The 17,749-nt window shown below is 41.6% G+C and overlaps 1 protein-coding gene across 1 annotated transcript in view; it reads left to right on the forward strand.

Moving 5' to 3' along the window:
• The window catches only part of chfr (checkpoint with forkhead and ring finger domains, E3 ubiquitin protein ligase), a 48,424-nt gene that overhangs the window by 27,828 nt on the left and 2,847 nt on the right, over window positions 1-17,749 (forward strand). Inside the window, exons 13-17 of the mRNA XM_061985908.2 lie at window positions 10,160-10,243; window positions 10,333-10,403; window positions 13,710-13,797; window positions 13,867-13,974; window positions 16,578-16,650. Of these exons, the coding sequence (XP_061841892.1) occupies window positions 10,160-10,243; window positions 10,333-10,403; window positions 13,710-13,797; window positions 13,867-13,974; window positions 16,578-16,650 (424 nt within the window). The remainder of the gene's footprint in view (window positions 1-10,159; window positions 10,244-10,332; window positions 10,404-13,709; window positions 13,798-13,866; window positions 13,975-16,577; window positions 16,651-17,749) is intronic.

Here is a 17,749-nt window from a genome sequence, read left to right on the forward strand (position 1 = left end):
TGCGGCGTGGCATGGAGTCGATGAGTTTCTGGCACTGCTCAGGTGTTATGAGAGCCCAGGTTGCTCTGGTAGTGGCCTTCAACTCTTCTGCGTTTTTGGGTCTGGCATTCTGCATCTTCCTTTTCACAATACCCCACAGATTTTCTATGGGGCTAAGGTCAGGGGAGTTGGCGGGCCAATTTAGAACAGAAATACCATGGTCCGTAAACCAGGCACGGGTAGATTTTGCGCTGTGTGCAGGCGCCAAGTCCTGTTGGAACTTGAAATCTCCATCTCCATAGAGCAGGTCAGCAGCAGGAAGCATGAAGTGCTCTAAAACTTGCTGGTAGACGGCTGCGTTGACCCTGGATCTCAGGAAACAGAGTGGACCGACACCAGCAGATGACATGGCACCCCAAACCATCACCCAACCATGCAAATTTTACATTTCCTCTGGAAATCGAGGTCCCAGAGTCTGGAGGAAGACAGGAGAGGCACAGGATCCACGTTGCCTGAAGTCTAGTGTAAAGTTTCCACCATTAGTGATGGTTTGGGGTGCCATCAAACATCAAACATTATTCAGTGTCTTGGAACAGAATCCTCAAAAAGTATCGGCGATGTCATGAAGACGGAACCATTTAGCATGTCGACTGACGGCAGCACCGATTATGACGATGTAAAACTGTACCCCATTTGTGTTCGATATTTCGATGACGACATTGGAAAAGTATTGTCAGTACATTACATTAGAGATATGATGTGCCACTTTTCAAGTGTCTGATGGCTTGAATTAATTTTCATTAATTTTTCATATTTTGAATTCTTTTGAAAGGCTTACAAAAAAACTACATTTGAATTGTAATTCCATGCTATTGACAGGACTATTAATTTTAATGAAGTTAGCTTACCATGTTTACAGTATGATAATTGTGATAGAAATGTGAATTTTAGGCACAGAATATTTTTTACAATTGAACAAGGCAGTAGATTATACAAGCTTGGACAGAAAGTTAATAATGACACCAATTTTTTTTTAATGGAATTGTTTAATACTGTTTTACCATTTGTTTACTGTAAAAAGTGTTTATACTGTTTATACTTTCAATTAACAAATTGAAGTTTTGTGAAAGGTTGACAGGATAACTGGCATTAACTGTCAAAATAATTTCAAACTATTGAAGTTAGCTTACAGAATAAACATGTCAATCAACCCATAGGATTTTTGCTGTAATATTTTTGTTTTGAAAAGTCACTGTGACTGATAGAAAAGTGATGGTTTTAGCAACATTATAACCTGTCTGAATGCTAATAATCATTTTGCGTCGGCCTGAACCCCCCACCAGGACTTTGTCCTGGACCTGCGGCCCCTGGACCCTGGCTACTAGGTTTTTCTGATTTCAAAAGTTGGCAGGTATGGAACAATAAATGTAAAAAAAATACACAGAACGGATCAAAAAATATATATATTACCCACATTTGGCCAAAATCTTTATTTGCTTTGGACCAACACTTACGGAGAATTTGTGACTTTTGTGTGAAGTATGTCTGCCTTTTGATGTATTTGTATTCACTGTATGTATCACTCATTGTATTAGTCTAACTCAGTGGTAGGGAACCTTTGGCTCTAGAGCCAGATGTGGCTCTTTTGATGACTGCATCTGGCTCTCAGATAAATCTTAGCTGACATTGCTTAACACGATAAGTAATGAATAATTCAGCTGGTTATCACAGTGTTAAAAATAACGTTCAAAATATAAAACATTCTCATGCATTTTAATCCATCCATCCGATTTCTACCGCACCTGTTCAAGAAGTCGCATTAATGGTAAGAAGTATTGTATTTATTATTGGTTAGCTTCAGAATAACAGTGTTATTAAAAAGAATAAGAGACTTATTATACTCTAAAAATGTTGGTCTTACTTAAAAATGCATGCATCTATTCGGTGTTAAAAAATATTATATGGCTCTCACGGAAATACATTTCAAAATATTTGGCTTTCATGACTGAGATAGGCTCCAGCGGCCCCGAAGGGAATAAGCGGTAGAAAATGGATGGATGGGATGGACTCTCTCAGCCAAAAAGGTTCCCGACCCCTGGTCAAACTGATCTTTCTTTTTTTGTAACATGGTAAGTGAATAAGTGTTCTTTGTAGTTATTTCCCCATATTTCTGCACAATAACTCAGATATGGTGAGCAGTAGAGAATATGGAGTGATTTTTGGTGCAGAACATATTTTTTATTTTATTTTTTTTTATTTCAAGTTTATTCACAATACCATATAACAATTACAATAGTAGTGAAATATCATCATTTAAAGATGTTGGTACGTGAAAGGGTCCCCCAAATAAGCGAGAAGAAGCTTTTGACAGGGGGTCCAGAGGATAGTATATACATGGAATGATGAAACATGGTAGCAAGTACAACAACAAAAAAAACAAAACAAAAAAAAACAACGCTATATGATTAACACAAGATAATAGTACTAAAGCAAGCATACACATACATACATACAGTGGGGCAAAAAAGTATTTAGTCAGCCACCAATTGTGCAAGTTCTCCCACTTAAAATGATGACAGAGGTCTGTAATTTTCATCATAGGTACACTTCAACTGTGAGAGACAGAATGTGAAAAAAAAAATCCAGGAATTCACATTGTAGGATTTTTAAGGAATTTATTTGTAAATTATGGTGGAAAATAAGTATTTGGTCAATAACAAAAATTCAACTCAATACTTTGTTATTGCCAACAAAGGTTATATTACAGAGGTCAAACGATTACTATAGGTCTTTACCAGGTTTGCACACACAGTAGCTGGTATTTTGGCCCATTCCTCCATGCAGATCTTCTCGAGAGCAGTGATGTTTTGGGGCTGTCGCCGAGCAACACAGACTTTCAACTCCCTCCACAGATTTTCTATGGGGTTGAGGTCTGGAGACTGGCTAGGCCACTCCAGGACTTTCAAATGCTTCTTACGAAGCCACTACTTCGTTGCCCGGGCGGTGTGTTTGGGATCATTGTCATGCTGGAAGACCCAGCCACGTTTCATCTTCAAAGCTCTCACTGATGGAAGGTGGTTTTGCCTCAAAATCTCACGATACATGGCCCCATTCATTCTTTCCTTAACACGGATCAGTCGGCCTGTCCCCTTAGCAGAAGAACAGCCCCAAAGCAGGATGTTTCCACCCCCATGCTTCACAGTAGGTATGGTGTTCTTGGGATGCAACTCAGTATTCTTCTTCCTCCAAACGCGACGAGTTGAGTTTATACCAAAAAGTTCTATTTTGGTTTCATCTGACCACATGACATTCTCCCAATCCTCTGCTGTATCATCCATGTGCTCTCTGGCAAACTTCAGACGGGCCTGGACATGCACTGGCTTAAGCAGGAGGACACGTCTGACATTGCAGGATTTGATTCCCTGTCGGCGTAGTGTGTTACTGATGGTAACCTTTGTTACTTTGGTCCCAGCTCTCTGCAGGTCATTCACCACGTCCCCCCGTGTGGTTCTGGGATTTTTGCTCACCGTTCTCATGATCATTTTGACCCCACGGGATGAGATCTTGCGTGGAGCCCCAGATCAAGGGAGATTATCAGTGGTCTTGTATGTCTTCCATTTTCTGATAATTGCTCCCACAGTTGATTTTTTCACACCAAGCTGCTTGCCTATTGTAGATTCACTCTTCACAGTCTGGTGCAGGTCTACAATTATTTTCCTGGTGTCCTTTGGTCTTGGCCATAGTGGAGTTTGGAGTCTGACTGTTTGAGGCTGTGGACAGGTGTCTTTTATACAGATAACCAGTTCAAACAGGTGCCATTAAGACAGGTAACGAGTGGAGGACAGAAGAGCTTCTTAAAGAAGAAGTTACAGGTCTGTGAGAGCCAGAGATCTTCCTTGTTTGAAGTGACCAAATACTTATTTTCCACCATAATTTACAAATAAATTCTTTAAAATTCCTACAATGTGAATTCCTGGATTTTTTTTTCACATTCTGTCTCTCACAGTTGAAGTGTACCTATGATGAAAATTACAGACCTCTGTCATCATTTTAAGTGGGGTGGCTGACTAAATACTTTTTTGCCCCACTGTACATTCATTCAACCAAGCAAAACCCAACAGTAGTCTACCCCACATGAGGCATTAAATATAGGTGGTTAATAGATAAGTTTTCAGTTTATTTTTGAAGTTGGAGAATGGATACAGCATCTTGAGGCTCTCATTAAGCCGGTTCCAAATCTTTGGTCCCCTGCATACAACACTTCGAGCGGTACAATCCAGTAAACGATGATATCAGATCTAAGTTACGAGTGTTGTGGGCATGCTGGGGATGGTAGATAGGAACCAAGCTACAGAGCCTAAGATTCAGCCTGTAAATGACTTGATAGGTTAAACAAGCATTTTGATAAATATTGAACTCTGTCAGTCTTAAGAGATGATAATTATGGAATAGATGTCGAGTGGGGGCATTAAACTTGGACCATGACAGGGCCCGTATAATTTTCTTTTGCATGGATTCTAATTTGTGAAGGTAGGTAGGGAAGGTGTTACACCAGATGACATTACAGTAGTTTAGATGTGGTTCAAAGAGAGTTTTATACAGGGTGAGTAGAGCATAAAGAGGAAGATAATGACGAAGGTGAAAGAACAGGCCAACATATTTGGATAATTTGTTTAACAGATGGCTAATGTGACATTTGAAATTGAGGTATTCGTCAATGATGACCCCCAGGAATTTTGTGGAGTACACTCTCTGTATTTCCTGCCCATTGATGTTGATATGGCAGTGCTCAGTATTTGTCCGGTTTTTATTAGAACGAAATAGAATACAATTTGTTTTATTTACATTAAGTGAGAGCTTATTGCATTTGAACCAGGAATCCACTTTCACAAGCTCTAAATTGACAGTTACAGTGGGGCAAAAAAGTATTTAGTCAGCCACCAATTGTGCAAGTTCTACCACTTAAAATGATGACAGAGGTCTGTAATTTTCATCATAGGTACACTTCAACTGTGAGAGACAGAATGTGAAAAAAAAAATCCAGGAATTCACATTTTTAAAGAATTTATTTGTAAATTATGGTGGAAAATAAGTATTTGGTCAATAACAAAAATTCAACTCAATACTTTGTAATATAACCTTTGTTGGCAATAACAGAGGTCAAACGATTACTATAGGTCTTTACCAGGTTTGCACACACAGTAGCTGGTATTTTGGCCCATTCCTCCATGCAGATCTTCTCGAGAGCAGTGATGTTTTGGGGCTGCCGCCGAGCAACACGGATTTTCAACTCCCTCCACAGATTTTTTATGGGGTTGAGGTCTGGAGACTGGCTAGGCCACTCCAGGACTTTCAAATGCTTCTTAAGGAGCCACTCCTTTGTTGCCCGGGCGGTGTGTTTGGGATCATTGTCATGCTGGAAGACCCAGCCACGTTTCATTTTCAAAGCTCTCACTGATGGAAGGAGGTTTTGACTCAAAATCTCACGATACATGGCCCCATTCATTCTTTCCTTAACACGGATCAGTCGGCCTGTCCCCTTCGCAGAAAAACAGCCCCAAAAGCATGATGTTTCCACCCCTTCACAGTAGGTATGGTGTTCTTGGGATGCAACTCAGTATTCTTCTTCCTCCAAACACGACGAGTTGAGTTTATACCAAAAAGTTCTATTTTGGTTTCATCTGACCACATGACATTCTCCCAATCTTTGCTGTATCATCCATGTGCTCTCTGGCAAACTTCAGACGGGCCTGGACATGCACTGGCTTAAGCAGGGGGACAAGTCTGGTACTGCAGGATTTGATTCCCTGTCGGCATAGTGTGTTACTGATGGTAACCTTTGTTACTTTGGTCCCAGCTCTCTGCAGGTCATTCACCAGGTCCCCCCGTGTGGTTCTGGGATTTTTGCTCACCGTTCTCATGATCATTTTGACCCCACGGGATGAGATCTTGCGTGGAGCCCCAGATCGAGGGAGATTATCAGTGGTCTTGTATGTCTTCCATTTTCTGATAATTGCTCCCACAGTTGATTTTTTTCACACCAAGCTGCTTGCCTATTGTAGATTCACTCTTCACAGTCTGGTGCAGGTCTACAATTCTTTTCCTGGTGTCCTTCGACAGCTCTTTGGTCTTGGCCATAGTGGAGTTTGGAGTCTGACTGTTTGAGGCTGTGGACAGGTGTCTTTTATACAGATAACAAGTTCAAACAGGTGCCATTAATACAGGTAACGAGTGGAAGACAGAAGAGCTTCTTAAAGAAGAAGTTACAGGTCTGTGAGAGCCAGAGATTTTCCTTGTTTGAAGTGACCAAATACTTATTTTCCACCATAATTTACAAATAAATTCTTTAAAAATCCTACAGTGTGAATTCCTGGATTTTTTTTCACATTCTGTCTCTCACAGTTGAAGTGTACCTATGATGAAAATTACAGACCTCTGTCATCATTTTAAGTGGGAGAACTTCCACAATCGGTTGCTGACTAAATACTTTTTTGCCCCACTGTACTTGTAGATCGTGTAGACTCCTGTGTGAGGTAAACAAATTTGTATCGTCAGCAAAAATTATTTTATGAAAAGTTTCGGAGGAGTTTACAAAATCATTTATGTATAGGATAAAAAGGAGAGGCCCCAAGATGGATCCCTGGGGAACCCCATAATTTATGGTCATACAGGGTGAATTGTGATCATTGACGCATACACATTGCTGCCTTCCGTATAGGTAAGAGCGGAACCAATCGAGAGGTACCCCTCTGACACCATAGTGATATAGCTTATACATGTTGTATTCATTATTGACTTATGTCAATCAATCAATCAATGTTTATTTATATAGCCCTAAATCACAAGTGTCTCAAAGGGCTGCACAAGCCACAACGACATCCTCGGTACAAAGCCCACATAAGGGCAAGGAAAAACTCACCCCAGTGGGACGTCGATGTGAATGACTATGAGAAACCTTGGAGAGGACCGCATATGTGGGTAACCCCCCCCCCCCTCTAGGGGAGACCGAATGCAATGGATGTCGAGTGGGTCTGACATAATATTGTGAGAGTCCAGTCCATATCTTGCCACTTTGTTGTATGTTTTTTATTTGAGATTTCCAGTTTAGTTTCTCATTTATCATTACGCCCAAAATGTGGTTTCTTTTACTCTTTCAATATCTATTTGTATTTGTACTCGACTTTCTCTTCTACTGTTACCAAACTGCAATTTTTTTAGTTTTACTGAGGTTGAAAGAGAGTCTGTTTTTGTCAAACCATCTATTTAATGTGTTCATTTCTTCTGTTATTATTTTTATCAGCTTCTTTGTGTTCTGTCCTTAACAAAACACAGACGTTGTTTTGTGTGTTTACCTGGTAGAAGACACTGTAGTTGGTGGCTCTCCAGTGTTGATGGTGAACCTTCTTCCCTTCTTTCCAGCGTTGTGGGGAAAGCAATGTAAAAGCTTTTCCCACTCCAGACTTTACTCCTCCTTCCCCAGCGTTTGACCTTTTTCCCCATCTTTTACGGGGCGCTTTGTGGCGACCCATCAGCGTTCCTGTTCTGTGAACCTGTACACTGTTTGTTTGTCTAATCTTGAACGGGTTTGTGCTGAAAACAAAGTTTCGTTGTACTTGTGCAATGACAATAAATACCTATCCTCTCCTATCCTAGCTTTCCACAATTCTCACAGGTGGAGCAGCCCAATGGTGCACAACAGGGCATTTTTACACGTCGAAAAATTAATGACAAAGCGCCACAAACACATAGCATCAGGTCAAAGTTAGAGGAAACGACAATGGAAGGCTCGTCTGAGTGGGTGCCTTTTGTCCAATCATTGCGATCACCTAAAAACGGGTTGGCCATACTCTCTCCATACACGACTCTGATGGATGTTCTCCAGCACCTGGATGTGAATATTAAAAGTTAGTCTGTCTGTCTGTGTTGGGCGTGTGATGAGGTGGCAACTTGTCCAGGGTGTACCCCGCCTTCCACCCGGGTGCAGCGAGGACAGGCTGCCGCACTTTATTCATCAGAAGAGTTGTAAAGACTATTTCGCATGAATTTGAACCTGATTTTACTGGGCGTTTGACTGTTTATAGCCACTGTGTATGTGTAGTAGAGATCCACGGATAGTAGAGATGCGCGGATAGGCAATTATTTCATCCGCAACCGCATCAGAAAGTCGTCAACCATCCGCAGTCCACCCGATCTAACATTTGATCAGAACCGCACCCGCCCGCACCCGCCCGTTGTTATATATCTAATATAGACGATGCAAGGCATTAGTGAGGTTATAAAGCTTTTGCCTGTTAAAGAAAGGAGACTGATCCAATGCAGTACAGACATTCGCGTGCCACGCTGTCACGACCCAGACGCACACCAGTGCGCAATCATATGGGAGCCGCGCTGAGCGCACCTCCAAGCGCGTCTCGCTGCCGGCGACGGCCGGGTATATGGGCCCGACGCTCCAGCGCCATCCATTTTCAGGGCTAGTTGATTCGGCAGGTGGGTTGTTACACACTCCTTAGCGGGTTCCGACTTCCATGGCCACCGTCCTAGCTACTGTCTATATCAACCAGGGTGAGCCCCACCCCTTTCGTGAGCGCACTGCGCGCGGAGTGACCCCTGTTACGCGCCCCCAGCAACAGGGGTGGCGGGCAGGTAAGCTGCGCGGGCGGAGCGCGCGGAGTGACCCCTGTTATGAGCCCCCGGCCACGGGGGTGGCGGGCAGGTAAGCTGCTTACCTGCTGCGCGTGACGCCGGCCGCGGCGAAGGCGGACGAGGCGGGGTGTCGGCGCGGTGGTGACCCTGGACGTGCGTCGGGCCCTTCTCGCGGATCGCCTCAGCTACGGCTCCCGGTGGGGCCCTCTCGGGGGAAGGGGCCTCGGTCCCGGACCCCGGCGAGGCGTCGGGGGCCTTCTCCGCTCCGTAAAAGTGTCCATCTCTTCTTTTTTTTTTCTTCTGTTGTGGCATATGCTGCAGGTGCCTGCTCGTTTTTCGTATGTGGGTAACAACATTTAACTATGTATATATATTTCCGAATTGGTTTAACTGCCACCCGCCTGAATCTATTTAAAATCTAATTTTTTTTAAATTATTTGAACCACCCGACCCGACCCGACCCGCGATAAAATCTAATTTTTTTTAATTTCATCCGCCCCATCCGCGGACTCCGCGGTTGTGCCCGCAAACCGCGCATCTCTAGCGGATAGGCAATTATTTCATCCGCAACCGCATCACAAAAGTCGTCAACCATCCGCCATCCACCCGAACTAACATTTAATCAAAACCGCACCCGCCCGCCATCCGCCACGCGCCCGTTGTTATATATCTAATATAGACGATGCAAGGCATTAGTGAGGTTATAAAGCTTTTGCCTGTTAAAGAAAGGAGACTGATCCAATGGAGCAGAGACATTCAATGCGTGCCACGCTGTCACGGCCCAGACGCACACCAGTGCGCAATCATCTGGGAGCCGCGCTAAACGCACCTCCAAGCGCGCTCGCGCCACTCAAACTGCTGCAGGCAGCTGCGTTCTATCTTGTTTTAACATCCTGTGGCACTCTTCTGGGATCACGGCGGACGAAACTGCTCATGCTCAGGGTGTTTGTGGAGGTTCGGGGTTTTGCACAAATGTGATGCACCATGTTAGATGTCCCGGTTTCGTGACTGTCGTAGACATAAACAGCGTCGCAGCTCTTGCAAATCACGTAGCCAGCATTACTATCATCCTGATTTACAACCTCATAAAAACGAGTCCACGCTGAACTTTTCTGGCCTTTTTTTCCCCAGGTCTTTAGTATTCCCTTTTTTAGTTTGTCGCGTACCACGTTTGCTGCCGGCGTTGCCATCTCTTTTTTTTTTTCTTCTTCTGTTGTGGCATGCTGCAGGTGCCTGCTCGTTTTTCGTATGTGAGTAACAACATTTAACTATGTATATATATTTCCGAATTGGTTTAACTGCCACCCGCCTGAATCTATTTAAAATCTCTTTTTTTTTTATTTCAACCGCCCGACCCGACCCGCGGATAAAATCTAATTTTTTTTTATTTCAACCGCCCGACCCGCGGATAATCCGCGGACTCCGCGGTTGTGTCCGCAAACCGCGCATCTCTAATGTGTAGTAATATCATTTGAGTATAGTATTGTGAATTTGCTGTGCTGCATAGCCACCGCCGCATCATGTTGTGTTTTGACAGGTATGCAGTGCCATCGTTCTTTCTGTCACATTTATTGGGGATGTCCGAGGATTGGCTGTCAAGGCTGCCTGGCTCGATTCAGTGGTATGTATGATGTTGACAATATATCAATGTAACAATCGACAACATGCTGTTTGACGGTTCAGAAGTAATGCTCGCTTATTTTCTTGCAGAGCTTAACCTGACTGATAAATGTCTGGACGGTGTGCTGAACAACAATAACTACGAATCAGAGATCCTCAAGGTAACGTTTGTTTGTATTAACAGTTTTAAATTTCATTGTTCTTAATCACAAGACTGTTTCCCATATACCGTATTTTCCGCACCATAAGGCGCCCTGGGTTATAAGCCGCGCCTTCAATGAACGGCATATTTCAAAACTTTGTCCACCTATAAGACGCCCCGTGTTATAAGCCGCATCTAACTGCGCTAAAGGAATGTCAAAAAAACAGTCAGATAGGTCAGTCAAACTTTAATAATATATTAAAAACCAGCGTGATGTGGGCGCGCACGGAGTCGTATATCAACATGGACGGAGCTGCGTGAAAAAAGCCACCCGGCCTCTTCGCGTAAACTTACCTTAACCACTCGCTCATCTTTTCTTCATCCATCCCTTCGAGTTAGCTTTTATGATGACGCCGGCTGGAAAGGTCTCTTTTGGCAAGGTCTTCCTTTTGAATATCACCATGGGTGGAAGTTTCTGGCCATTAGCATGGCAAGCTAGAACCACAGTGAAGGATGACTTCTCATTCCCTGTGGTGCGAATATTCACCGTACGTGCTCCCGTTGTATCCACAGTGCGGTTCACAGGAATATCAAAAGTCAGTGGAACCCTGTCGCTTAGTAGGAGCCATTTTGTGGTCTTTACAGATGTAAACACACAAAGGAAATGAAACGTACGGTAATATCCGCGCTCTTCTTCTTCTTCTACGCGGGCGGGTGGTTGCTTACAGTAGAAGAAGAAGCGCTTCCTGTTCTATGGGGGCGGGTGCTTACCTTGGCGGTTGCTTGCATAGAAGAAGAAGCACTTCCTCTTCTACGGGGAAAAAAGATGGCGGCTGTTTACCGTAGTTGCGAGACCGAAACTTTATGAAAATTAATCTTAATATTAATCCATATATAAAGCGCACCGGGTTATAAGGCGCACTGTCAGCTTTTGAGAAAATTTGTGGTTTTTAGGTGCGCCTTATAGTGCGGAAAATACGGTACTCATTTGGGATTCTGTGAAAGTAGCTTGTTGTTCCAACACCAGCCAGCTCTTTGTAACACCTAATGAGTACCTGGGGCTTCATGTAACTAGAGTTGCATGGCGTTCCTACTAAAAAAAGATGTACTTTGAAATCCAGAAAAGTACCTAACTCAGTAAGAATTCAGATGTATTAAAGTGTCCTGCCCATTTGGATGGTAAGAGGTGGGTAGCGAACCTGCAACCCTCAGGTTTCTGACATGGCCGCTCTACCCACTACGCCATGCCGCATTGGCGAAAAAGTGAATATTGTGTCCTTGCCTCAATCTTTTTGACATTGTTGAAATCAAATGTTGGCAAAGCCCGAACAACGACCTCTGAATGTCGCCAAAGTATCCACAGCCTGTAGAAGTGTACGTACGTCAGCCATGAAGTTGCCGTGAAGCAGCACAATCTTGATACATCTATGCCTTGTGCATAAGCAAGCTTGTTACAGGGCTAAATAGGGGTCCCTAAGCGAAATTTAAATTTGAGGCCCCCTACCTGCCCTCATTACAAAGAAAATTCACAAAAATGTCTATTCATGCTGAATGACTTGTATAATTTTTTTAATAACATTTCAATTTTATTTGCTGCATGTTTTGTACTTAAAACAAATTCATGGGAAATAAATTGTTACCCTAAAAACATGTTTTAGTGCAAAATAACAAATTCAAAATGTCTGCTCACGGAAAAACAAAAATCCTTATCTACGATTTGACTCCCTCGAATGGCCTTGACGCTGCAACAACAGGAGCAGGCTGTTCTGAAAACATCCCCCCGAGGACTGATGGACGCTTTTGACCTCCCTCCCTCCTCAACGACACCTGGAGTCGAACTTTTGCTTGCATGCAGAACGGCCCCTACATCAACACACCCAAGACAATGGGCATATACACACACACACACCCTCCCCCACCCCACGCCTTCACCACCGCTTGATTCCCCTTCGGGGTGATGGACAGCTGGCAGCGCTTCATAGCAGCAGTCGACCTCCAGGACCCCAACTCCCCCCCTTCTGTTGCGAGTAGTCGTGATTAAATATAACATGTTTATGTGTGCATGGCATGGAGGTTTTTTCCCACTCCAGACTAGGCCCCCTTAGGAGCCCAGTCTAGATCGTATTTTTTTTACTCATCTTCTTCCCCAGCGTTTTACCTTTTTCCCACCTTTTAAGGGGCGCCTTGTGGCGACCCATCAGCGTTCCTGTTCTGTAACCCTGTACACTGTTTGTTTGTCTAATCTTGAACGGGTTTGTGCTGAAAACATAGTTTCGTTGTGTCACGTTCAAACACTGAGGACATCTGTTAAACAAGACAAAAGGCAAGGAATCAAACAGAGACAGAATTCAATTTGGACTCAATATTGAGGAGAGACATGGCCACTGCACTCTCTGTACAGTCCTGCACCACGCTCTGACGAAGAAGGTTTTCGTCACCTCCTTTATTCAGATGTTCAATGTTCACGCACCAACACATGTCACAGCAGGAATGGGGAGTATGTAAAACAGTCATTGTTTTCGGTCGCTTTGAAGTCCAAGAAGAGGATTTCTCGGGCTTGGGCTCTTCCTGGATCCAGCTGGGGCAGGTGTTGGAGGACAATGGATAACCCCTCCCGTCTCCTGACCACAGTGACTTCAAGAGGGCAGCGGGTCGTAAACAGCGTTGACCTCGGTCACCAAACAGTTGGAAGAGAGTTTGTGAAATACTTCAGAGAGAGTTCGTTTAACACTTCAAAGAGAGTTCCTCTGGAAGTTGACCAGATCCTGCCATCTGTCCGTGTTGAAATCACAGTGGAGTTTTACGAGCCTTCTTCCTCTTGTTAGGCCTCGAAAGACAGCATTCATAATACAACGTTTCTTTTGTGATAACTTACAAACAATTATTCCAACACGTTGTACTTGTGCAATGGCAATAAAGTCCTATCCTATCCAATCCTATCCTTTAGTGCAAAATAACAAATTCAACAGTTAACACATACATTTGCACTCTTTCTAAAATTTTACCGACCATATTTTGATTAGCCTGACAAAAAATGTATGTGCACTAACGGGAACAATGAGTTTTTCCTGTGAAATATGCCATTATTTTCTAGTCAGGGACAGAGCAGGATGTGGCTAGGATTTTGTTAGCGGTAATGTTGCATATAAAGCGCCCTGTCATTTATTAATTGACATTTTATATGCACTTTTTGATGCAAATCGGAGGAGGAGTAGGAGGAAGGGATCCCCCTTATAGGCAGTACTTACAGGCTCTTTCAGGACTGATGTTGTAGAATAATGCTGAGATAAAATCTGCATCTGCTTTGTTTGTATCCTTCCACCAGAACTACTTGTCTTCCAGAGGGAAGACCTGGATGGATCTGCTCAAGGAGGCTGTTCATGACATAGAACAGGGGAAGTATTGCCTTTCAGGTGAGCCCTTGAAACATTATTTTTATGTTAAGTAAAGTCACCACATTGTGTGTTGTCCCGTCTTCTCAGATCGTCGTATCTCCGCCAATACCATCCTGTGTGTGTGTTGTGGCCTGATGGTCTTCAAGGAGATGGCCTACAAGTACAGACAGAATATCCCTGCGTCTGATCTACCAGGTAAGATGGGCCAAAGTCCTGTCTGTGTTTAGACAGGTCACATAAAAACAAGATAGAAGATATTAACTGACATCATTTCAATATTAAAAGATACTAGCAGATGTGGAAGGCCTGCCATTGACCATGGTGGTCAACATTAAGCTTAGTTTTGATTTAAAAACTGAATCTCAAACTGATTAGATGGAGAGTAGTCAGTGTACAGCTTGGAACGCTAACTGTATACAACTCAACTCACAGCCCTTTTATGCACTGCAAAAAGTCAGTGTTCAAAAACAAGAAAAATTAAAGCTGCAAGCAGCGTTGGTCGAGCCCGCATATTTGGCAGGTGCTAGTCCTAAGTGTCCCAATACTTTTGTCCGGTGGTAGTCATAAGTGTCCCAATACTTTTGTCTAGTGTACCTACCTTGTCTGCATTGTGTAGGCACGCTGGTGCTTCCTGCTTTTAAGCAGCCATCTTAAAAAAAACAGCAGCGCAGCAGCATCAGCGCAGCGGTTCTTTGAAGGGTCATAAAATCAAAACCGGAGCAGTTAGAAAAACGCTGTTCTGTTATTGTATACACAAGGGTTCAATCTCTCTCCTGTGTTAGTTTGAAGCCGAAACGACAAACGCGCTCAGAGGAGATAGTTTTTGAAGGAAGGTGACCGGTTTTTACAAAAATGTTGTTTTGAAGGGGGAATAGCAAACTTCCTGTAGATTTTTGCTGGGGGTTGTCAATTTATGAAATGTAGGTCTAAGTGAGACCTACATAGAGGTGTTTGTTTCATGTCTCTCCGACCTTCCCAGTCGGAGTTACAGGCAGTTTTGTCATTTTTTTCTTCCGAGGAGCAGTTTTTTCTCCGTTTTATTCAAAAATGCTCTAGAGCGCAATTTTGAGATTTGGGGTTAGGTTTTTTTATTAGATCGCAATTTGTGCCAGTCCTGATGTGTGTGTTCAGTTTGGTGAGTTTTGAAGCATGTTAAGAGGGTGAAAATACAGCTCAAAGAGGCAAAATTGACTGTTTTTAGTACTTTTTTGTCTTAAAGGGGGAATTGCCAACTTCCTGTTGATTTTTGCCCGAGAATGTACCATTAATGAAATTTAGGTCTAAGTCAGACCTACATAGAGGTTTTTGTTTCATGTCTCTCCGACCTTCCTAGTGGGAGTTACAGGCAGTCTAGTTTTTTTTTTTCCTAGGGGGCGCTAGAGCGCAATTTTGATTTTTGGGGTTTGGTTTTTTTATCAAACGGCAATTTTCGCCAGCCCTGATGTGTGCGTCAAATATGGTGAGTTTTGAAGCATGTTAAGTGGGTCAAATTACAGCTCAAAGAGGCGGCCGGTATAATAATAATAAAGAATAAAACCTTACAAATTCAATAGGTCCTTATGTCCCATTGCATAAGGACTCCCTTTGGGAGTCTTTATACAATGGGCCATGCGGGCCCTAAAAATACAAAAATGAAGGGTATTTTACTTGAACTTAGCAAAATTATCTGCCAATAGAACAAGAAAATTTGGCTTGTCAAGACTTTCCAAAACAAGTAAAATTAGCTAACCTCAATGAACCCAAAAATACTTTAAAATAAGTACATTCTCACTAATAACAAGTGCACTTTTCTTGATATAAAAAAGAGAGACCTTTTTGCTCAATATGTTGAAAAATATTCTTAAATGAAGTAAATGCTAGTGCCATTATCTTGACATAATGATATGCGCTCGGCATTACATTTCTTGAAACCAGCAAACTTATACTAAAAACTAATTTATTGTTCTTAATGGAAAGGCAACAAGGCAACCGCTTGTTACTCTCGGGGTCTCCTCGCCGCTCAGGCAAATCATATTGTCTAAAAATTTATTTTTCCATCGATAACATGACATCATCGCTTCAAGTGCGTGCTCTTTCAGTCAATGAGTGCGCATATATACATATATAATTTTTTTTAATTGTAATTTTGAAGAATTTACCTGAATGTGCATGAACAATTTCTGTTCAAAATAGTTAGAAATGTCACATGTTAAATGTTTAAATATTAACTGTCAGTTTACTGTACTGTGCCAACTGTTCTACTATATGAGTACGTATTTTCTATTGTTTCATTGAAAATAAAACAGCAAAGTCCATTTGGCTGTCATCTGTTTTAATTATGAGACACAATTGTGTCAAAGTCATGATTTTCTATTTCATGCTTAAAGTAAGAAATGATTACTTTAAAAAAGTAGTTTTATACTTGTGAGTGTTGATGACACAGCTTTGCAATAGTTGATATTCTAGTTTCAAGCATGTTTTACTCAATATAGGTCATCAAATCTCAGCAACAAGCTGTAATATCTTACTGAGATCAATTAGGACCAAAACAGTTAAAACAAGTAAAACACTCTTAACATAAAATCTGCTTAGTGAAAAGAATGATCTTATCAGACAGAAAATAAACAAATATCACCCTTATTTGAGATACTTCAACTTACTTAGATTTCAGTTTTTGCAGTGTGTGTTTGTAAAGATGTTTTCCGCCTAGACTACTTTATTGTTACCTTGACATTGTGATCATACTTTCCTCTCTACTACTAAAATGTGAATTCCACAGGTGCTAATATATAATATTATATATCTGGCTCCCCTCCTAGCTGCAGTATTGTCTCGTCCCGACTGCTACTGGGGGCGCAACTGTCGTACACAAGTGAAGGCCCACCATGCAACGTAAGTCTTTTATATACAATTTGACGTCACATTTCTGCATTTATTAAATGGATGCATATATTCTTGTTCAACCTCCAGATCTGCAGCAAATACATTTTTGTAAGGGCAAAGCAAAACATTTTTAAGATGGTTAACGCCACAAATGCAATGTGACTAAGAAGAAAAAAAGCTTTATAATATGACAGAATTTTTTTTTATTGTGCTATATTAATATAAAATATAGGAAAACAGTGTTAAGTAGAGCTATATAAACTATTTTAATGTTTTGTCATCTTCCTCTCATCAAAACTGCAAAACAAAATGTGATAAAAGAGCACAATCTTTACTTGGGATGACATGATTAACAGTATTAATTTATTACTTTAAAAAAAGGCTTAAAAACCCTTTTTTTTTTAAAAAGCCACTTTTTAGATATATGTGTGCTAGTTCTAGATATGAGGCTGTTCTATTTATTTAAAAAAAAATGTATGCACTATAGCATTTTGAGGTTGTTTGCTCAATGTAAAATGCTTTTACAAATAAAAACTATTATTATTATTATTAAAAGTAGGGCTGTCAAAATGAACAACACAAATGCGATTAACAATTGTGGCCAAAAATATTGGCACCCCTGCATTTCTGTCAGATAATGCACCACTTCTCCCAGAAAATTGTTGAAATTACAAATGCTTTGGTATTTACATGTTTATTTCTTTTGCTTGCATTGGAACACAAAAACCCCCACAAAAAGCCAAATCTGATATTATTTTACACAGAACTCCAAAAATGGCCTGGACAAAATTTTTGGCACCTTTTCAAAATTGTAAGAAATAGTTGTATTCTAAGCATGTGATGCTCTTTTATTTTGTAATTAAACATTCACATGTTGCACAATGAGATGTAAACATGGGATCATGTGTACATTCCAGTAACTTTCAGTTTGTAAAAAAATATATTGATTAGTATTTATTTAATATAATAACATAATTTCTTGGTTCATATTTATAAATTAAGATTAAATTAAGAAAAAAATAATGTTTTTCTCCAAAGAAGGGTTCGGTGAATGCGCATATGAAACTGGTGGGGTTCGGTACCTCCAACAAAGTTAAGAACCACTGCT

The sequence above is a fragment of the Nerophis lumbriciformis genome, linkage group LG12, assembly GCF_033978685.3.
Source record: "Nerophis lumbriciformis linkage group LG12, RoL_Nlum_v2.1, whole genome shotgun sequence".
Classification (NCBI taxonomy): domain Eukaryota; kingdom Metazoa; phylum Chordata; class Actinopteri; order Syngnathiformes; family Syngnathidae; genus Nerophis; species Nerophis lumbriciformis.